Here is a 23,497-nt window from a genome sequence, read left to right as displayed (position 1 = left end):
CTACTGCTCATTTGCTCTTGAGATAAGTCTGGCTGCTCCGCTACTGCTACCACTCTGTGTAGTACAGGCTTGTACCAAAGGTGAAATCGGACTACCACCTGTAGTCTTAATCTTGTGTAGTGGTCCCTAAGGGCACTGCCCAGGAATCTGCCTAACAACTGGTCCGGTCGCACCTTCTAATGAAGCTGGCCAGGATCGGTGTCGTACCGTGGCTTGCACACCTTCGGGCTCTGGTCCATGACGCGACTCGCATCGGGAGCCTTTGATGCCCCATATGGACAAGGATTAAAAGTCGCAAGAGACGTGCTTCTAGGTCTCGGTCCTCGTCCCCAGCAGGACCGCAGAAACCTACTGAGGGCTCGATGCCGGCGTCGACTCAGTCGTTGCCTTGTCCGTCCAACTCGGATGTTGACACTTTGCCTTCGTATCAGCCCACGGCGCCGTCAGCACTGTCGAGGCCAAAGCCTTTTCGATGTCTAAGCCTTCGGCGCTCTTGACGCCTTTGGGTATTTTTGCCCGCAGTCTACCTTTGGAGTACCCTGATGTGTTGGATCCTCCTATGAAGGCTACGGTGAAGTCTGTGAGGCCTGTTCTGGACTTCAGGCCCCCTTCTGTCTCCAGACCTGGCTGACTTTTATGAAGAGGAAGAAAGGTCTGAGTTTGAGGACCCTGGTGAACTTGATGAAGCTACATTTTTTTCTGGAGACAGTCAGTTGGAGGAGTTGAGGCAGACCCTCCATGATGCCAGTGGGTTGGACACTGCCCCGGAAGTGGAATTTGGTAGGCCTGAGCCTGGGGTGCATGCAGAGTCTTCATACAGGAGGCTCATGGCTAGGGTCTCAGAGTATTTGGGCTGGTCCAGTCCTCCTGAAGACTTTGTGCAGGATGATGTAACGGACATCTTAGATCAAGGTCCGTCCTCTGACCCGGTTTTACCATTTCATCTCACCTTACAGAAAAGGGTGGCAGCTGCTTGGCAGTCCCCGGAATCTCTCCGGCTGTTAACAAATCTTTGACAAAGAAATACCGCCCTTCCTTTAGTGACTCCAGCTATTTATCTACTCACCCCACTCCTGAGAGTTTCGTGGTTCAGGCAGCTATGGCCACCTCGGGTTAGGTGACGTACCCTACCATCCCTCCGTATAGGAACGACTAGCGCTTCGACGGTTCAGCCCGGAAGGTATTTCTGCTGGGAGCATGGCATTGAAATCGGCCAACTCCACTTTTGCCTTGGCAAAGTTCTCACACACACTGTGGAACTGTTTCTTTAGCGGCTGAGCATGTTCCCGAGGGGGTAGAAAGGGATGGGTTCCTTGCTCTTGTGCAGGACGGCAAGGATGCCATGTGCGCATCCCTTCAGTCGGGTTTGGATACGGCCAACAGTGTTAGCAGATTCATGGCTCCGAGCACCGTTATATGCAGATTTGCGTGGTTGCAGAAGTCGGGCTTTTCTCCGGATGTGCAGGCCCATCTTCTCAACATGCCCTTTGATGGCGCATCTTTTTGGCAGCAAGGCTGACGAGAGCCTTGAGAGGTTGCAGACCTCAAAAGCTGCGGCTAAATCTTTAAGCGCAGCTGTGCATCAACCTCCGCCTCTCAGCAATGGAGGGGAGGTTATTTTCATTACTACTCCTCCTTTGGTAGAACGAGGGGCCGCCAGTCAAAGGGGCCAGCGAAAAAGTATGCATGGTGGTCGGGGACATTGTGGGGGTGCTCCGTTTGAACATTTGCACTCTTGTCCCTTGAGATTACTGTGCTTCAAGCCTGTGTTCTTGGATGCGGTTACTTCCGCTCGCAGAGTGAGTGAATTGCTGGCTCTAAGCCACCCTTTATTGTGTTTCATAACATAGGGTTGTACTGCGGGTACGTCCCTCCTTTTCTACCTATGGTAGTATCTGAATATCATTTGAGTCAAAAGGTGGTTCTTCCATCTTTCTACCCTCCTCCTCATCCTTGTAAGGAAGAGGAACAACTCCATTGGTTGGATCCTAGGAGAGCTCTGAGCTTTTACATTTCTACGATGTCCAGGGTCAGAGTGGATGATCAACTCTTTGTAGGATATGCTGGACACCGATTGGGCCAGGCTGTTACTAAGCAGACCTTGTCCAGGTAGATTATCTTCACCATTACAGAGTGTTACCGATTGGCGGGTAAGGATCCTCCTGAAGGGTTGTGAGCTTATTCCACTAGGGGCGTGGCTACTTCCACAGCCCTCCAGCAGGGGGTTCCTATTAGGAATAGTTGTGATGCAGCCACATGGGCTTCAATCTACACCTTTGTTAAACATTACTCCCTGGATACAATCGATGGTCAGGATATGGCCTTTGGGAAGGCGGTTCTTTATTCTGCAATTTAATTGGGTACTCTAAATTATTTCCCTCCTCCAATTACTGGTAATGCTTTGGGAGTCTGTCAAAGATGTGGAATAAGTTGGAGGACACAGTCCAATTCGAAGAACAAGTTATTACTTACCAACTTGTAACGTTCATTCGACTAGATGTTCCTCCACATTGCTCTCCCAGCCTGCCCCTCTGGAGTATTTCCTATGCGATTGTAGCTTCCGTTTCCGCAAGGCTAAGGGCAGTCAAGCAGGCATGAGACTGGTGCCACACGTTCTGAGGGAAAAAACTTAAACTGAGGCTACGGGTGCCGTGCGTCCTATTTGTAACATCTGGCGACGCCGCCCTCGACGGAGGCCTTCGAGGGTCATCGGCCCGATGTCATTGACGTAGGACGCCCTCTGCTGAAAAAGTTTCCGAAGTGCACAGCTGTGGACATTACAAAGATATAGAATACGTTGGAGGAACATCCAGTCGAAAGAATGTTACCAGTTGGTAAGTAACTTGTTCTTCTGTATGCCCATCTAAAGGTTGAGAAATCAATACTCCCAACGTTGATACTGATACAAGAATTCTTGAATAAGAATAGAAAACTAAGGAACATGAGAACATGTGAAGGTAAACACAATATTGGAAAATGCTGGCAGTTTATTTCGGTACACTGTTTGAATGCATGGATGTTGCAATAATTAGTTATATGCCCAGAGCATAAACAGCCTGATAAAGCCATATGCAAGTGGTATACACACAGTCATTGGAAACACACGAGCACTAGAACTCTAATAGGTACCCTCTCATATTTATGCATTTCATTTAGGGCAATCATGTACTGGTGATTTAGGGATAATCGATATTTGATCGCATTTGGAATAACAAATGTTGCTGGTGACAGATAAATGCTAGCAGGTTCGTTTGAAGTTGGGCATATTGAACATAGACCATGTGTGCCCCAATAATCCAATCACACTTCATTTACATGATCTATTTATGTAATATGATGAAAAATCTTGGAATTGATACTGATGGAGTTTATAAATCTATACGAGATGGATTATGAAAAGCAAACCAAAAAGCTATGTTTTTTTAGGCAAAAGTCACCATGGATGCGCAGTTGGCGCTGTGTGAAATGAATGATGCAAATGTTTGAAGTAACTTATCATGTTTTGGCACTTTTTCTTTATTTTTGTTTATCATGTGTGGTTTGTCCATTATTTGATTCTATTCATTTCATTATGATTAGAGTTTTAATTGATGTTTTCGTGGTGTGATGTCAGCCCTGATGAAGAGCAAATAACTCAAAATACTTTGGCTTCAGTTTATTTGAAAAATGAATGACATTACCATCACTACGTTTGAGACTCATGCTGGGTTGCCCCTGACTAATCACCCAAGCATGTATGCCAATTGCAGTGACTTGTGGGCTTACGTTTCACATCCATCCCTTCCTTCTTTGTCCCGTGACCGGGAGAGAAAGAAGCCCAATGCCATGGGTAGCAAGGTTTTCCTGTTCTGTAGCCTGGTCCTATGGGCAGTAAACACTACTATGCCTTGGCCAGGTATACCTTTGGTCTGTGGAGTGTCTTCTCAAGTGCAGATGATAACCTACCAACCATTGAGCTATGAGGGTTTTACAACCGTTGTCAGTAACAATTAGGATGCTCAACACCAGAGGTTGCATCAGGCCTTGTGCCACCAGATTTGTGTGGCATGTACCATGGGCACTGGTTCGATCCTGATGTAGCACTCATGGATGAGGACCGCTGGAGTTGCTCCAGATGTTCAGTCTAAACCTATGGGCATGCCTTTTGATGGTGATGTTCTTTTTGGGGAATAGGCTGACCAGTCTTTAGATGTTTCAGGCTTCCAAAACCATGGCACTCTTTGGGTCCAGGTATCCAGCAGCCATCCACGTCCACTCCTTGAGGTTGCCCTTCACAACTACTTCCCCTTTCTTCACTGTGTCAGAGGTCGTCACCCTGTGGCAAGCAACAGCATCATCGTCCTGCCCACCAGGTTAGAGGCTGTGCTGCCAAGAGAGGGACTTTTGCTGCATCAACAGTCCCCTCAACTACTCCATGAGCAAAACCTTTGTGAATTGGACCTTTTTCATCTGATGCTGGTGGACAGGAAGCTGTCCCTCTTCGTTGAGTGGCATCTCACCACCGTGGAACCATTGGGCCCTACAGGCCATAATTCTGGGTTACTGCTTCCAGTTTTTTTCAACACCCAACCAACTACCCTCCTTCCTCAACTCTGGATCTTCCCCTGTCCCAACTTCTGAGAAAGTATGCCATAGAGCTGGTGCCTCGTTTGTAATGATGGTGGCGTTGTTACGTTTTACTTTCTGGTGCCATAAACAGACTAGGGCCTTGGCCCCATCATGGATCTGTGGGGTCTTGAACTTTTTCCTGTGCAAGCCCAAGTCACAGGCACTCGAAAGCTACAGGACTGATGTGTGTTGCTAGACCTACAGGACAACCACTTCCAGGTCCCTTTCCATTCAACGCACAGGAAGTATCTGCATTTCGTGGCTGGCAATGGCCACTACCAATTCAGAGTTCCTTGGCACCATACAAAACTGTTGGCAGCTCATCTCAAGAACGTGGCATTGTTAGTGGCTCATCTCAGGAGGGAGATCAACCATGGCTTTACCTATATGAACGATTGGATCATGTGGGCCTGGACCTGGTGTACACATGTACCACACATGTACCTATTGTGGTTTGGGCTTCTCCATGAACTTCAAGTTAGACCTGCGCTCTTACTGAGGGGGACGGGCAAGTCCTGCATCTGCGTCTCTGCAGCCTGAACCTTCATGCTTGGCTGCTGAGAGGCTGAAGTATAAGGAGTTAGACTTGTCAGACGACCTGTATGTACTCTCTTCCTCTTGGAGGCCGGCCATTAATTCATCTGTGCCCGCAGGTAGCGTATGTTTTCGGCTTGGTGTAGGGACCCTTTCATCTTTCCTACTTCCTCTGTACTGGACCTTCTGCTTTCCTAGGCCAGATGGGGCTGCAGATTTCCAATGTGAATGGGTAGCTGGCTGCCATGTCGGTTGTTAAGAGGAACCCTGAAGAAGACTTCTTTCACAATCACCACTGTTATACAGATTTTTCTGAGTTTGCACAACAATTTTCCTGCTCGCCATTTTGTTGTTCCTACATGGTATTTGACTTTAGTTTTCACTTTGCTTATGGAAGCTCTGTTTGAGCCCCTGCATTCATGCTGAGTTACGTGGAAGGTAATTTATCTGGTAGCCATTGCTTCTGCAAGACTAGCGAGTGAGCTCCAGGCACTGTTTGTTAAACCTTCATACTTTGTGTCCTCGAAGGAAAGGGGTCAGATTTTCACCTCTCAGAAGCATTTTCCTGTGTTCTTCCCTCCTCCTCCTCACATCTTGGAGTAGTGATTCCATCGACTGGTCCTGGTGTGGGCACTCAGCTTTTATGTCTTTTGGAGGAGAGATAGCAGGAAAGATGACCGATCCTTTGTGACTTCAGCTGGCAGGGCTGTGACTAAACAGGCCTGATCAAGATGGATCATCATCATCTGTATCTCAGAATGCTACGATCTGGCTTGGAAGGATCTGCTTAGGGCCCAGGGCATTTTACTATTATCATTATTATGTTTTTTGTATTGTGCAAACCTATCTCATACGCCAGCATAGAGGCATGGTTACTACCTCAGCCCTGTAGGGATGTGGAGGTGCACTGCTTTGGACATCCCTCAAGCCGCCATATGGGCTTCCCTGCACATGCTTGCCAAAGATGACTGCCTGGTTTCCCTGTGCGCACAGAATGTTCACTTTGTTCTATACGTCCTCCAGTTTTTTTCTGGTGTTGGTCTTCGCTCTTCTCCTTCTCCCAGATGTCGGTACTCCTATGGGAGTCTATCATCGATGACAAATCTGAGAGGAAGGAATCCATTAGAAGAACAAATGACTTGCCTCTTCATAATTTTATTTTCTCCTGGATTAGTCCTCCCTCTCTCAGAATCTTCATCTCCCTCACAACCTGCCCCTCTTGGTGCTTATCTCGTATCTTCCGAGGTTCCCCAGTTGCTGTGTGCTGGTGAAAAAGCGCAGATCTGACGTCATGGGGTGAGATGGCTCCATATCTACAGGCCTAGAAGTCTTAACTGGCATGGGGCACACTGCGGTGTGCCTGCGCCCACCTGGTCGTCTAATAATTTCCAAAGACATCTGCCACTGGGGGCAGCAGTAAGACAGCAACCCACTCGGGCTTTAGCAGCTCGGTGAGGTCGGCCCTTTTAATACTTTAGCTCCTTTTTAGCCAAAGGGACAAGAGCCAGTGAGCCACTAGGAAGTGTCATAGAAGATTTGTCAGATCGGATGGTGAGGTGGCAGGGAGCACAAGCACTCCATGCTTCTGTCCCCTACAGACCCTCCTTCTACAGCAAAACCATGTAGAGTTCTACCGAAGTTCCACACTTCGGCGGTGGGAGGAAGACTGGACTAACATTCCAAAGAATGGTTGCACATTGATTTGGAAGTATGGGTTCACCAGGTGCTGACCCAGGACTACTTTCTCCTTTTCTACTCCCACTACTTCCTGGTGCTGAAAAAAGACTGGTGCTGGCATCTCATCGTGGACCTGAGGTGCCTGAACAGTGCCTCCAGGAAGGACAAATTCAAGATGGGTATTAGAACAGGGATCCTCCAGTCCCTAGAGGCAGCTGGTTTAATTGGGAAGCAGAATTTAAGAGGTGCCGAGAACCTATTCACAATTTCTTTTAGGCCTACTTTCCTTTATAGTATAACAGATTTGTACATATTGCCGCAGGATCCCATACCTTTTCAGTAGGGGTTGTTGACTTTGAATTTTGCATGTCATGTTTAACTTAACTTATTGTAGCAACATTTTTCAGAGTAATTTTTAATTCCCAGTGCCTCTTGGTTGTCAAGTGATTCTTCTTAGCACTGCTAATGTTTCAGGTTCTCTCTAGTTCTCGCCACCTGCCAATGTTCAAGTGGTAGTTTATCACTACTTTTTCTCAGGACCTGTCTGCTTTCAAGTGCTTTTTGCCTTTTATGTCCAATTCGATAAACTGCCTCTGTTTGTTAGGCTTCTTTTTATATACATCTCACTCATCCCTTAGTCCCTAATATTTTTTCGGTAATAGTGCTTTCTTTTCTAACATTGATGTGCATTTTATTTTTTAAATCCGTCCATCCAATTATAGTTTGGGTCATTGTATTGCCGCAGGAAGTGATAAAAACAAATGTCCACCATTTTGTTTGTCCGCATTGTCTGACTTCACTGACTACCTGTGCTCCCTGTAGCCTCCGGGAGTTGTTTATTTCCACTGGTGCAGGAAGGAAAGCACCAGAAGACTGACCTTCTTGGTCTATGCCCTGTGACTCTGGACCCTCCTCCCGTCCACACCAGACTATTGAGCGCTGCCCGCCTCTTCCAACCCACCCCGGCCTCATCCGCGTCTACATTTCAGGAATTAGCCAAAACCCCTCCTCTTCAAGGAATGACTTAAACACCTAGGTCCAGTCCCCGCCTAATCTTAGACTAGCTGAATCTACATCCACTGGTTTTCGCCCCTGGTTTCTTGTAGGACCCTTGCTTCCAAATTGCCTGGCCTCCCCATTCCTCGTAAGCTCCCTGCTCCCTTCTATTATGCCTTTGCAAACTTCTTCCCTTCCGATCTACCCTTATGACTGGAAAAGTGCTCTTTGCTTCCCGCAGCGAAGTCCACGCTCAAACCTAATATTTGATTCTGGGTAAGAAGTCTCTAGTGTTCTTTGGATTGCAAATTGCTTTTCATTGTAGACCTCAACAGTTCATCAGCACCTCTTTTCTGTAGTGAGTAGAACTTTTTGTTCTGTCACTGATGAGGGCAAAAACCCATGATAATTTGTCGGGCTGCCAGCTAAGCCACCCAACACTGAGTCAGTTAGTTGCAGTGTTTACGAATCAACTTTCTCTCATTGGATAATCCTGTCTAGACATGTTAAGAATTTGCCCTCAAGGAAGTGCTACCAGGCCTCCGATCTCATTTTACAAGTAGTGACTTTGTCGGCTCTGCCAGGCCTGTTGCCAGTACGTGACATTTTTAAAACAACAACTTTGGCCACTTTGCACATGTTTGCTGTGAATGATGGTCTCTTTTCTCTGCATTCTTCTATTTAGTTTTCTTTTTTAATTAACTTATTGAAATGTTCTATGTAATACAATCATCAACATTTTAAATCCAAACAAGTAAACAGTAGAACGTCAAGAACAAAACACATTAACTGTAAACCATTACCTATGTACAGAGGGAGGAAGGAAACCTTAAGTAAAACTCATTGAAAATACCCCAAATCCCAGAGTACTCATCTGCCTTTTTCTTGACTTGCTAAATTACTCTTCCGCACAGGGCCTAAAGATACTCTTCCAGCATTTTAAAATCTGTTTCTATAAGCCAAGAAGAGTAAGCCAATCGACAAATGAAACCCAACCGGAAACAACCCCAACACACAGCTAAGGATTACAGAAAGCAAAAGACCAAACACTAGGTCAATACTCTGGAAGACATTGTGCCAAAAAGACATGATTTTAGAGCATGACCAAAATAAATGCAGAAAAGTCCCCACATCAGATTTACAATTCCAACAGGTATCATCCTGAACAAGTTTACACGTTTTCATTGTTCAGGGGGACCAATAAATAAAGTGCAAAATACATTGCTGAGTATGCCTCGGATCCAGGTCAAGGTTAAACCTATATAGACCATAACCTGTACAGATCCATTCACTATCAGAAATCTGAAGTCCCAAATCAGAGCACCATACAACCCTTTCATGGTGAGAAGCACTGTTAAGATCTATTGGAGCAAGAAGTGTGTACAGAAGGGAAGCTTTAAGAGGCGTCCTCCTGGCCAAATGTCAAACAGAAGGGACATCATGTACAAATGCATTCAGATGCGAAAAATAAGTTTCAAAAACAGCACAAATCACACGATAATGATGAAGCGCATTTCCCATATTCTATTTAAAGTGCAGGAATTCAAAGGTAAGCATAGAAACACCATCATGAACTTAGCCCAATTTGAAGATAACAGCAGATTGCCATGAAGAGGGTACGGCTATCAAACTGTTTAGCTGGATTTTTCCATAGAGACGACTCAATACTCAAGATATTTCACACCACCATTCTCGCAACTCTTCTTCCATTCCTTCAGACCATGTTTAATAAAGGGTGGGATCTCATCAACGGGGTTTATGGTTTTCTGGTTTCTTGTATCATTCTTTCCATTCAGGTTTTGTTTTTGCTTTGGGAGTCTTTCAAAAGATGAGCAATAAGTAGGAAAACCAGTTACATACCATGGGTAATGTTCTTTATGGAGGATAGGGTGTTCTTCTAACACTTGATCTATTCTCCTTCCATCACCTCAAATTACTCTTAGCCAATTGTTGCAGTCCCACCGTTCTTCTGTGTGCAAAGAATATTGGAGGGCACCTCGATCATGGGGTTGTCTGGCTTTGCTTATGTTTTGTGGGTGTCTTTTACGGCGGCAGCAGTGAAACTGAGACAGTTGGACTAGAGCCACCCAACTCTCCCCTCATGACTAAAAAACATATTCAGAGTCAAAACTGAATATCTGGTGATGTCATTCGCTGGGGAGTCATTGGGAGAAATGCAATATTAATCGAAGAACATTATCAAAGGTAAGTAATCTGCTCTTCTGTGGCTTGTTTTTATACATTTCGAATAAACAAATTGAATCAGGAATATCAGTAATGCGATTTTGTTTTAATTAAGGTTGCATTCTACTGACTAGAGCTAATAAGAGAAGGCTGCCTATCACAAGGGTTCGCTTGCATGATCTGAGTCAGCAGACTACCGTTAGGTCTGGTACTTTCTCAGTATTTTCACAGCAATTAAATCTGTGTGTATACATTTTTTGTCGAAAATAATGGAGCGCAACTGTGTTTTTCCACTGTATAGGCCTTTATGAACCTCATTTTTGTGCAGTAGAAATATTGTGTAATGTACAATGTTGTCACTGGACTGGCTTTTGAGGGAACAGTCTCTGAAAAAGGGAGCCAACACGCTTCTGCTGAGAAAGCCAGCAACAGATGTCATTGAAACATTGCCCCTAGAAATGATGTTGGCAATTTTGTGTACAGAATGATGTCCTTTATCAATATCCATGGCAGGTTCTATGATGTGCGAGGGCCTATCTGACAAAGGATGTGCAGAGGTCCCTAACTTGCATATGCATTGACAGTGTGAAATCACAGAAAATTGTGACCGGAAGTGTTGATACTTGATGTGATCATGGAAAGCAACATTACAAGAAATTGTAATGAGTAAACCAAAAAGCAAACAAAATGTGTTATGTGCTATATATGTTATGCTGATTTATATCGTGCACCACTTCAGTTTGTATGGTCTCCAGGCACTGTGTGAATGGTCACTGTTGCTATTTATGGAGCAATAGAATGAGCAGGACATTGTTTCTAGAGTATAATTTTGACAGAATCAGTTCTGGCAACTTCTACTTTTCATTGATTAGTCCCAGTGAGATAAAATGATCTGCGTAAGATCACACACGTCAGTTAAGCAATGATTCAGCAATTGAGTCCAGCAATGGACGCAAGCAATTGAGTCCAGTCTGAAATGCAGAATTTTAACCACATACATCTTTGAGGCTCTAGTTGGTAGAAACATGTGTGTTTGTCTTTCAAGAATACTCTACACACAAATCCATAATCAACCACTCAAATATGTACATTCTTTTAGAAATATGTAAAGCAAATAGAGTATCATTGCAGGTTTGTAATCCCCCTCTTGAAAGATGCCTAAATCTATTGGAATGCAAAGAAACCTGAGACTAAGTAATGACTCACGTTTTGTAAATGCATTTTTAAGACTGAAGTTCAACAAAATATGATCATGTCACCTGGTTTAGTCATAGCTTTACTGACATTCAAGTGGAGACTAGTGAGGGTTGGCAGTGCCTCAATGCGCTTGAGCATTAAAGGCCTTAAAAGTGTAACAATACTATGCAACAATGTACTTTGACGCCGATGCCTTACACACCACCTCCTTCTCGACTGTTGCTTGACATTTCTCAACATGTGTGCTTGAACAGAAGCAAAGAGCCTTGGAGCATGAATGCAGATACTGCAAGTACAATGTTACATTGTTTTTATTTGTAAAAGAAAAACATATTTTTCAGTGATCGGGCTGTACAGAGGAAGTGTGGCAAATTTCAGAGCCATTTTTATTTTTGGGGCCAAATGAATGCGTGGTCGAAGAAATGGCTAAAAGTTGGCTATTATTTCTCAAAACAGCCCCTGTCCACCAACTATTTTATTTTACAAAAAAAGATGTAAGAGGTTTTTCAGTGCCTGTCTTTTTCTGACACTACATAAATTGGAATAACCCCAAGACAGCCTTGGGTTACAAATACGAATGCTGCCAAATCCGTTACATCCTTGTTTAGTTGAAAAAAAGTATTTGTCGCAAGTCTGGGGCGATTTTGAGGAATTGTGGCAAATTTTCAGATGTTTATTTTTGGAGGTGCGTGAATTCATGGTTGCATAACAGTGCTCAATATTGGCTACAGTTGCTCAACGTAGTATATGCCCACTGACAAAGACTTTGTTTTACTGAAAAACAATGTAACATACATTTTTTGTGTCTGTGCATGCCTTATTCAAACCTGTGTATACTAGAAGAGAGATCAGATCAACTACCCCTTTCTCAATCTACTTAGTGCAGAGGCTCAGGTACAGTATTTCTATCTATTGCACATAAATCATGAAATAGACATTGTAGACATAGTTATATCAAAGTTAAATAATACACATTTTATTCAATCATAATTTAAAAACTTTAAGAACAACAAAAGAAAGCCTGCATCAAATCCGCATTTCAAATTTGATTTACTGTGAGCCTCTAGTGCTCTCTGTGAGATTAGTAAGTGGCAGACAAACTGTTCTAAATCAACAGATGTTTGCAGTTTACACATTTATTACACTGTAAACTTTTCAGATGTGTCTACATATGTTCATATGTTTCGGCCTTGTTCAAAAGAATGTATTAGATGCCATCTCTGGCATTATTTGACGTTTTGGCCATCTTCAGGACAAAGATTGATTTTCAGACTGTTTTCTCACAATGACTACAAATAAAAAAGCAGAAAAATTGCCACGTTAAATGCCTAGAACAAATAACCATGTCTTATTAATTTAAGCAAGTGTGGTAACTACCCATCTGTAGGCTTTGATAAGAGTCAGATTGGAACTTCAATTTTTTCAACACAGGAAGTTTTCTTCCTATTGACTCAGATCTTCTATTTCCCAAAAATAACCGAGGGATTTATTTGTTTCCCCAATCTGTGAATTAATAATAGCAGCATGTTGTAATTTTCTAAATTTAGGAGACTTATGGGTTTATTCCAGCCCTCCATATACATCAAGTTGCATCAAGTTACAGAACTGTTGTAATAAGACTCCAAGTCATTCCATACTGAGTCCGGACGAATCTTGATACCCGGTATGTTATTCGGGTGTGTTCTGCTTTTTATCTGTGTATAACAGAGAGCAAAACAGCAGTTTATGATGAATTATAATAATGATGTTGAGTGGCATTGTTCAACATTTGTTTAGTTATTTTATAATTATAGAATCTCGTGGCATTAAGTCCACTTGGCCCTAGTGTTTGAATTATCTACATAGTCTGTCTGTTATATTTATATATTCTCATCTTGCCGCAGAAAAACAACGAGCAGATTCTTTAATTCTTTCATTTACTTTTTTGAAAAATCATCATAGCGGCACTTGTTTATCGAGATTATATTTATTGCAGTTGTCCTGAGGGCGATTGATTCCCATCAATCGTCCGAACGCCAGACATGAGAAGCACAAAGGGGCAGGTTGTAAATATAACTGTGTGCGGTATACCTAACTCGCATTTCTGATGTTTCTATTTAATTGGCAGAATAATGTTGCCTGTATTTACTATAGCCTACTACTAGTAGCGGTATGTACCGCGCGGCACTTACTTGGTTCACTTTCTTCGCTTGCTCGATTTACCTTATTCAAACCCTACATCCGAGGGAAGGGGGAAAAGGGGGTCTGGGGGCACAAATAAAGACTTAAACCATTATTTGTAAATACAATAATTTGTCTGTGGTTAAAGGGATCTTGAGGAATTTTAGCCAATTTGGACATGTGAATCAGCAGCTACAAAAATGGCTCAAATGTATCTACAATTTCTCAAAATGGTCCCTGGCCAAATATTTTTTTCTCTTCTTTTTTTTTTTAATCAAAGAAAATCGTTGGAACAGAATGTGCCGTCTTTTTTTAATGAGGTCACGGGACAAGAGAGGTAGCAGTGGGAGAAAGCATGCAGGCATACTGTGGGGAATCTGGGGATAGGACCATTCTCCTATGTATGCAAGCCCCCTCTCCAACCATCTGTTCCCCCCGTCCCCAACTTGCTCCCATCCTTTCTCACACTAAGACACCAACCACATGTTGAGGGGGAGGAAACTGTGTTTTTCGGTTTGAAACGGGGAAGCACTTATCCTCCGGTGGTGTTTTTCTGGGGTTTATCATATTTAACAGAAAACAGGAAAGCCTACTTATGATTCATTCCAATAGCATTCTCTTGTTTCAATCCAAAAGTGAAGTGCAAATTGTGCCAGAGGGCTGCCTTTAAAGCATTGATGACACTGAACTCGCACTTCTAAATGGGAATTGAGGAAATCTGTGATCTTTGTTAAAGTAAGCTGCAGAGTCACTCGCTTAAAGACACTTAGCGAGGTTTAGAAAATTCCATTGCTGAAAACATCCTTACGTTTTATATAAGCATTCAATCTTTGGCACCCATTTTTAAGTACACAAAGATCTGGTAGCCCCTCTACTGAGAACAAACACAGACAAATAACCTGTTCTATGTGAAGGTGCCCACTCGGGACATTGTTCTATGGAATTTCTTCCAATGTAGGCCAAAACATGTGTCTGGGCTTGCGGATTGTACTCTTGTTCAGAGGAGAATTGCCTTGCATTTCGGTGCTAGACTGCCTTTGTGGGTGGGACCAGACTGATCTGCAAATGGATATTTCTCATCTGTGAAGGGTGCATTGAGCTGAAACGTGGAATAAATTCCATTGAACAGGGTATTTGACCCATGTTCGTTCTCAGTAGGCCGACTCCCACACCATTGTTCCATTGAGTGAAGACTTAATCTTCATTAAGAGATGCAGTACCTGTAGTTCTCTAGATGGTTGGATTGAAGAAAAATGGCAAGAGGGGTTAAGTGCACCATTGTTGGCTATGGCTATCACAAGAGGTTCTTGTTTGGAGTATCGCCTGGCACCAGAATCAGTGGTCTTCAAACTATGGGGCTGGCCCCCCTAAAGGGCCCTGGAGGATGACCAGGGGAGCATGAAGATCCTCCAAAAGGGAGGATGATGACGACTTTTAATAGAAAATGAGACAATATGCCATTTTGGGGGAGGACGGGGCGGCACAGCATAAAGTATATTTTAATCAAGGGGGTCTGGGCATTAGAAAGTTTGAAGAACACTGCACTAGTGACTTGATAGTGCAGTGATGATCCTTACACTCGCTTATAATGTGAAATTATTTTGGTAACCCTTTTTAAACAGGTTTTATCTGAGAAGTAGTCTAAACACCTGGGTATATTAGTCTGTGTTAAAGCAATGTTTGATCACATAAAAAAAAGATATGCAAGTTGAGTACAATGGATGTAGCAAGTTCCTTGTTTTCATCCATTTTTTTTCTTATGCAGAACATGACCACTCCAACAAAGGCTTACGACTTAAGGTCTCGGTTGGTTCCTCGCATTAGCCCTGACCTCTTGCATAATGGTTGTTTGGATACGCCAACTTCTGGACAACAAATGGATGACATTTACAATGAACCAATTCCACCTGAAATGAAGGAGCAAGCTTATGAAGCTATTGCAGAGGAGCTCAGACTTGTGCAGGTATTTTTTATATTAGAATGTTATTTACTGTCTAGCTAGTTTTCATTAAAGAACTGGATGCACATGATCTTAATTGTTAAAGCAGACTGGCAGGATGCCACATGCCATTGCTAAGGAACGGGTTAAAATTGCACAGGTGGGGTTTAGGGTACACACCTAGGGGTGGCACAAGTAGTTGCCATGTGTATTTGTCATTGTGGTGCTGGTGGCGGCCAAGCAGTGGCTAGACAAAACACTTCACAATTGAATGAAAGGCAAGTGCTGATATGCATGTATCCAACTTCTTCAGGTAAATGTGATGCTGCATTCTAACCCATGTTCCTTACAAAAAAGTTTATACTCTTGAGACAAGTAGTTGTACGTGCTACAAATAAAAAACGGTGTCCCTTTGCCTTTCTATAATCGTAATATCCTTAATGCAGGCTGTTAGGGAGAATTATCTGTTCAGGCTGAATTTCCTAACCTAGTGAGTCCCCCAGCAGCTTTGCTGGATTTCTGGAGTTTGTTTTTTTCTCCTGCCAAGAGTGAGACTCTCTTTCTCCCACTCTTGGACATGATTTATGGTGTTCCTTTGACTTTTAATGTGTTTTATGGGCTATGGGGTCCTTTACTCCATAGGGTCTCATGTGTTTTACTATGTGTGTTACACAGCACCCTCCGTGCAGTGACACAGGGGTGTCATAGTGACACCCACCATAGACTCCATACCCTGGGACTGACTACTGTCTCCCAGGGCATATACAGTCACCATTGGCTTTACTAGTCCCAAATTATGAACAGAAACCAGTACAAACCATCATATTGTGGACGTACTGGTCGGGGCAATTCGATTGCCCCGGGGTCTGTTAGTCGAGGGGTCACGTCTCCGTCCCCCCTGATCGAGTTTTGGCTGGTGGCAGTGGATACTACTTTTTATATTCGACCCCGAATATATCCCTATGGGATTTTCCCATTGTTCGAGGCTACCAACTTTAATTATTTAATTCTCATAGCCTCGAACATACCGCCGGTTTATTTATTTAATATTAATTCGCCGGTTGGTATTTTTTGCCAGGACTCGATTCTAAAATGGCGTTTGTTCTCTTCTTTGACTCCAACCCAAGTCGAGCCCTTTGTTCCACTTTTGGCGGGCTTCTCCACAGAAGCCTCCAAAAGTGGTGCCACTCTGTCTGGGTACCACAGGAGGTGTAGGAGGGGGTTTAGGCACCCTTGACTGAGTTACCTTGGTAACTCAAGTCGCACTCTTGTGTGATTGGCCCAAGTGGTGAGCCGGCCGGCTCACCACTTGGCATGTTTGACAGCTAGGCTGAGTGAATGGGGTTGTGCTGCATAAAAGCAGGGCTTTGGGGACTGGAACTTCAGAAGTCACCACAGGACCTGAGAATCCAACAAGGGAGAAGCTGAGCTGACCTGCTACGATGACACCACTGGTGGAGCCCTGCGGAACCGACTCACCACTTCCTGACGACAGAAGGTCTCCCTACTGGAGAGTCTTCTTCCCCTGACTGGTGGGCACAACCAGTTTACCTTCTTTTCCTCGCATCCCAAGACGTCTTGTGGTCGAATTACCCGTGCCAAGCACCCCGGCAACCGGATAGCCACTTACCACTGGACCGCTCCTTTTAACTGAGAGCTCTGCGGGTGGTTTCTTCCCTGGCAGTGCAACAGACTCCTGTCTTCCTCCCCGACGAGATCCTCTCTTCCCCCGGACGAAGCACCGACTTGCATCCGCTGCCAGGAACAACTGCCCCCGCTGGAGTATTCTCACCACTTTAAGGTACCGTGTCCGCCAGGCCTCCCTTTCTAAAGATTGCTACAAGGTAATAATAATCCCTTTACCTTCTGGACTGGGCTGGCCGCCTTGACCATCTAACTGGTCCCTTCCTTTTGGTCCAACTCTTTCTGAACCTTTTCGAGACTTTTGTGCACTTTTCAACTGTGTGACCTTGGACACATTTCGTTCTGATCCTCTTAAAGTGGATCCGGCTTTCTGAACTCTAACTTCACGGTTTGATTCTGCCTTTCTCTCTTGCTGTGTTCTTGTGAAAGTGTTGGGTTTTGTTTCAATTTATACTCTGCCTTTCTCTCCCTTTTAAACCGAATTATTAGAGTGCCACCTGCGTTAAGCGCTCACCGCTGTCTGAAAATAAGTGGGGCTTTACTTAAGACTTGTCTAATATTCTTTTAAGGGAGTGTATCTTTTAGTGACCGTGTTTTTGAACTGCTTAAAATGAGTGCCCGTGTGTTTTATTAGATGTGGTTTTAAATACATAATCTCTTTTACACCCAGCTCTGGTCAGTGTTTGCTTGTTCTACTGTGTTCTTTTTGACCTTTTGTGAATACTCTGTATACTACCTAACTCTTCTTGAGGGAAGTCTGACTGCTCAGCCACAGCTACCAAGTGAATCTGTGTGGTACAGACTGCTGCCAAGTGGGTTTACTGCCAAACACCTGTAGTCTTAAATCTTTTGCAGTGGTCCCAGAGGGAACTGCACAGGTTTCTGCCTAACGCAGGCCTTCCGATTCCTTTTGAGGCAGGCACCCATGCTAAAGCAGAATGGGCTTTATTTAATTTAATGTAACATTTCACTACTTAAATTAATGTATTACATTTCTTGGATACTTGTCTGGTTCTGCCATTTGGTACTGTTGTATACTCCAGAGTTGTTGATGGTAGGCAGAAGGTTTCAGATACGTTCCATCCTTTATCCTTTACTCACAGGTGTACCATCTTGTTCTATGGTTTTTCTGGGAGTGTTTTAAGGGCTTCAATGGAGAGAACTTGTTGATGGGCTTTTTCTTTTTGGAGAAAATGAAGTATAGACACGTGTGATCATTTGCAGTATGACGGTATTCACAATTTGGAATGATGGTGGAGTGTTATGTATTTGGGTTAATATAGTCCTGGTGTCTAAGGTCAGTTGCACTATTCTTTTAACTGGTGTGGATGAGAAACCTAATGTTGTAGAGTGGTTTGATGGCTCCATGTAACACTGAAGCAGAGTATTTAGCCATTATGAAAATCAGATCAGTGTTGCCCTCCAAAGCAGGTTGTCGATGAGTGTGCTACGTTTTCAAATACAAGCATTGCTGAGAAGACTGGTCGTGTTTGGTTTACCTTAACTGAATGGGATAGGAAGGTGGTCTCCTAATATGTTGGATGGAGAATATATTGCTGATTGATATCTTCTATGCGTTTAATTTGGTTTCCCAGAGGGTTCCTTGGGATTGCAGTCATCGTCCTGGCTTAAGTAGCTAGTGGTGTGAGAGGTGTAGTTTTGTTATGGTGTGCTCACAGGCGTGTCTAAATGCAGACGAATGTAGGCTAACTGGTATCCTTGGTTTAAAGTGGCATTTTATTTGCTAGTTGTACTCTGGCCTGGTGATGATGGTGGGGGCAAGCTGAGAATTCAAGGTCTGGGTGTGGTCTCCTCTTCGTGCTCTAGCTTTAAATAAATGTGGGCCTATCGATTGTGTTTTTACTCCTTGTTATTGCTGATATCCGCCATCATATGTACATGGTTGGTGGTCTTGCAGGGGTGGCATCGTTGTCTGAGCTAGTGACTCTTGAAGGTGTCTCGAATATGTTCTTGCGTCCTCTGGATTCCTCTGTGGCGAGAGGCAAATCTGTGCATATCTATGCGGCTAGGATTCTCCTGTCTCTGTGGTTACTTGTCATGGTGGTGGTGGCTATTTTGGAGGGTACCCTGCAGTTGGTGTGATTCTTCTCTAGATGCAAACTTGATGAAGCAAGCCTCAATAGGCAAGGTAGGTGGAGAGTTATGCACTAGCAGCTCTGGGGATAATGTATCCAAAGAGGTAGTCAAATTTAATTGTAAATAAGGCAACAGTTCTAGAGCAGCGTTTGTTTCTGTGCTACTTCCTGAGAGAGCCCTAAAATGTTGTTAATTTAAACCAGAAACCTTGAAACTGTGTGTGTTCTTTGTTCTATTTGCCTGGTGGTGGGGTCTTCAGATGCAAACCCTGCCCATCTGGTTTTGAACCTTGATCCCTCTGGCTATTGCTTCAGGAACTCCGCTCTGCATACGTTTTGTCACTTTGATTCTTCTTTGACTGGATCTGGTGTCTGGGGTCCACTGAATCACTTTTGCAACTTTGCAACTTTGTTACTTTCATACAGCGTTGCGAGACTCCATTGCAGACCCTTACTTATCTTGTCATTGATAGTGGAGTTGCCTGCTTTGAACAAAGCTCCACTCTGCAATATCCAAGTCTGTATTTGAGATGACACTCAATGAATTAACTTCTTCATTGGGGACCTTCATCCCCTTCTGGGTTTTCTTTCTGCTCATAGGGCCTCATATTGCTGACTCTGTTTGCCAGTAGTGTTGCTTTGGTCCATTGAAAAGCATTGCAGACTGTCTCAGGCAGGTGCAATTGAGTTTTATTCTGAAGGTGACAAACTGTATTGTGATTGTGAGACTTTGAACCTAGTATCGTTCATATTTGCAAGAGCTTTTGAACACTTTGAGTCACTGTTGGCTGACCTTTCTGATAGTTTTGTGAAGTGTTTTGAAATGGACTTCTTCCTCCCACAGATTCCTCGTCTATACCCATTTCCTGCGCATCTGCTCTTATGAAATCTTTTTGCCACCAGGGGGTGCAGAACCACTTCATCTGATGCCTCTAGCCGCCGGATATGAGGTTGGGTCAGTTTATATGGAGAGGCGCCATGCCCTGAGACTTCAGTTCCTTTTTTCTGCATCTCTTCTTGCTTTAGGAATAGAATGTATTTGATTTTCTCCAATCTTACCCTTCCATTATCCGTTGTTCAACACAATGCTGCATCCAAAGTCCTCTGATTTCAAACCCTGCATGGATTTCTGGCGTCCAATGTCCATTTCGCATCTACACCGTATTTGCATTTGCCTTTACTGTCTCTGCGAAGGCCACAACGCTCGGGGATGCGTGTTGTGCCATTCGATGCCCTTCAAGAGGCAAAACCATTAATCCACCTTCACAAGGAGAAAGTTGATAAACTGACTTGTTCGAAATCACTGGGCATGGACCGTGGCACAGGAATGGTCCAGAGTCTGGAAGAACAAGAAGAAACACTGCGAGAGGTAGAAGCCCCTGGTGTTCGTGGAGGCATCACTCTTCTCGTCACTGAGCCACCACTACAAAGACACTATGCAGGAAGAGGCCCCACAAGTACCTTTTCCCACTCTGTCCTGTACCCCTGAGGAATGGGAACCAGCTTTTGGCAAAAGGGGCCATAGAACTGATAGCCTGCCCAGAATGAGGCAAGGGTTGTGTGGTAGGTCAGAAGGACAAGTACTCTGATTAGACATTCTACTCATTATTTCATTTAAGAATATAGATAAGGCCCATCTTTCCCTATTCTAAAAGGCTCCCTACCTTACAAAACTAAATAAGGTGCTCGTCCGACGTCAGTGAATGTCTGAAAATTAATGTCCACTGTCCAATTCTAACCTATCTGCCCCTACCACTACTCCTAACCACTTAAAGATCGGAGAAGGGGGCGGGGGTGCTAGAGAGACCGGCACCAAGGTGGCCGTACTCCCTTGAGCTCCTCCAGGTCCGTGGGACAAGGGAGATCCCAAACACACCCAAAGGATACGAATCAGCTTTAAAATGATTGCCGAACCTGTGAGGCCGCAGCGCTGATTTGGCCAGAAGCCCCGCAGGGACCTGAGGCAGGACCATCCGAGGAGTGCCCCCGCCCCCAGGGAGCACCCGGCTTCGGATACACTTCACCACGCCAGAAGAGGGGGAGACCGCCAGAAGAAAGACCCCAGTGAGGCTGTGGGGGCAGAGGTGCGGGTTCTTCGCGCCCTGCTGCCTGGAGAGGAGGGACTTGTTGCTAAAACGGGAGCCTAGCCGGAGTGTACCAGGTGAGGGGCGAAAAGCATTGGCAGGGAGCTTACCCCTGAACTGCCGAGTGAACCCACAGCAGACACCAGCCCCAACAGCACTTCCCAGCCCCCCGCTGTATTGCAGCTGCGACGAGGACCCAGCAAGAGCACCTCCCAACGCACAGCCGCCCTCACTCGGTACACACGTGTGCGACCCTAGGCAGCAAGAGTCTGTGCACGAAGGAGGGAGAAGGCTGTCTAACCGGCAGCGGGACAGTACCTGGAAACGTACTCCTGGTCCAGAGGAGGAGCCGCCATATTGAACTCCCGCAATACATGGCTGCCACGGCCCTGGGGACAGGTTGGAGGCTTGTGGGGCCAGGCACCGGTGGGCCTGCTCAGCAACCAGCCCACCGGTGTCCACCCAGAGCGGCTCTCCCCACCTGAACGCCACTACTCATCTGATCTTCCGGAAGGTGCTTACGGAAGCAGGGCTCCCTAGGCCTATAAACTGGAATCGGGCTTGCAATCCACAGCGCCATTGGTGGGATGGGCGGCAGACTCGACCGTGCGCGGCAGTTGGGCCCACCAGTAGTGCTATACATTGTATGTCATAGACTCTGGCAACTGCACAGGGAGTAAGCCCCCCCCCCCCCCCCCCAAAGAACTGCCTGATAGTGTGTAGTGAGGAGAGGATACGTGCCTCCAGCACCAGCAAAATACTGGTAACAAGGAGGGGAATCAACCCGCTAACCCTCTTAAACCAATGGCCGTCGAAATGGGAGCAAGTCTAGTGTCAAAGCACGTAGCAGGCACAGGTACAGCACCTATAAACGCTACTGTTGGACACCACTACAGAGCCCATACTACCATCGGCACAGGGCAGTGTAAGTGATTTCAATCCAGCACTCCAACTAAGTCAATGCCTAGTATGGGATGCCCAATTGAAACCCTTATTTATATATTATGTCAAAAGTTCTTTTATTTCTGGATGATGTAACCTTATATAACGCCCCTCTCTTTCAATCCCCCCGGTCTCACTGAACCAAGAAATAGGTTTGTTTTGCAAATTAAAAGATTTGAAGAATTGAACAATATATATATATCACACTTTTATAAATATGGATAATATCTGAATATCACACTAATGCATATTTATGCAATGATCAGCAATGGGTAATATGACAATATCAACAATCTCTTTAATCAATTAGGAGTAGGAATAGGAAGAGTAATGTAGCAGAGAATACTTTGTATGGGTTCAAGAAATGCAGTGATATGAAAGAATGCAACACAGAAATAAACTTGATATGAATTCAACCAAAGACAATGTAATCACTCTTTCCCTCTGTTACAACTTCTCCCCCCAATATGCAATATGAAGAGATGGAATGAGGGCACACAGGTATCAGGAATAACAATCAAAAATTGCAGTTTCAATCCCGACTCTTCCCCCACCCCCACCCCCCCCAGCAAGCTTAGAGAGAACAGTACTGATTTTAAACAGGTCAATTGCTTTTGGATGTGTATTTTTTTTTTTTTTTTTTTTGTATTTTATGTGGTTTGAATTGGATGGGAAAAATGCTAAAATGATTTTAATTGGCTAAATTGAATTCAGAACTAGTGAGAGTGGCTTTGGATTGGTTCAGGTCCACACTAGCAATGATTGTAGAATGATTAGCAGATGGAAAACGAAATTCAGAAGTTGAAATCAAGAAATAGCTATTTTATATGGAGTGAAATTGAGCCAAAGGCAAAATCGCTGCAACTTTTCCGCGTGCGAGAAACGCGATTACGGAAAAACTATAAGGAATTGGAATGTTGTTTGATAGCTGAGGATGTTGGCTCCAAAATTACATTTAAATTTCGTTTCTAGGACGTACGGTTCAAAAGTTAGAGGTTTTAGTGAAGGTAGATTTTTCTCAAGAGTCAAGATTTCAAAATGAAAGATGCGCTTTAAAGATTAGGAACCAAGATGAACTTATACTAAGGGGCTATGAAAGTGCAAGATACCCAAAGAGACAGCCACCAGAACAGGGCGCCTTCTGTTCTGACTTTTTTGTCCGCCAGGACACTTGATTTCTTTCAGAAAAATATCAGCGCACAGATGATTATCACTACAATTATCACACACTATATAATGAGAAGGATTCAGGATGGACACAAGATTCTATAATGCAGTTCTGGATAGGTTGAAATGGATTGAATAGGATTACTTGAAACTAAGAGATGACTATGGATAGTTCTATTCTAAATACTCACTACTATGGCTTTGGAATGGGCCCGTCAAAGATCTGGTCAAGGGTTTGGCTGGGATTCGCTCGCCAGTGGACAGGTCTC

At 44.3% G+C, this 23,497-nt stretch overlaps 1 protein-coding gene across 2 annotated transcripts in view; it reads left to right on the top strand.

Annotated features, from left to right (window-relative positions):
* Positions 1-23,497, top strand: part of KIF15 (kinesin family member 15) — a 2,141,222-nt gene that overhangs the window by 941,763 nt on the left and 1,175,962 nt on the right. For both annotated transcript variants that reach the window (XM_069648268.1, XM_069648269.1), the window contains exon 17: positions 15,122-15,319. In XM_069648268.1, coding sequence (XP_069504369.1) covers positions 15,122-15,319 — 198 coding nt within the window. The remainder of the gene's footprint in view (positions 1-15,121; positions 15,320-23,497) is intronic.

The sequence above is a fragment of the Ambystoma mexicanum genome, chromosome 2q (genome assembly GCF_040938575.1).
Source record: "Ambystoma mexicanum isolate Mex_15411 chromosome 2q, UKY_AmexF1_1, whole genome shotgun sequence".
Classification (NCBI taxonomy): domain Eukaryota; kingdom Metazoa; phylum Chordata; class Amphibia; order Caudata; family Ambystomatidae; genus Ambystoma; species Ambystoma mexicanum.
The sequence above is the reverse complement of the archived record's forward strand: the minus strand, read 5'-3'. Positions and strand labels throughout refer to the sequence as shown.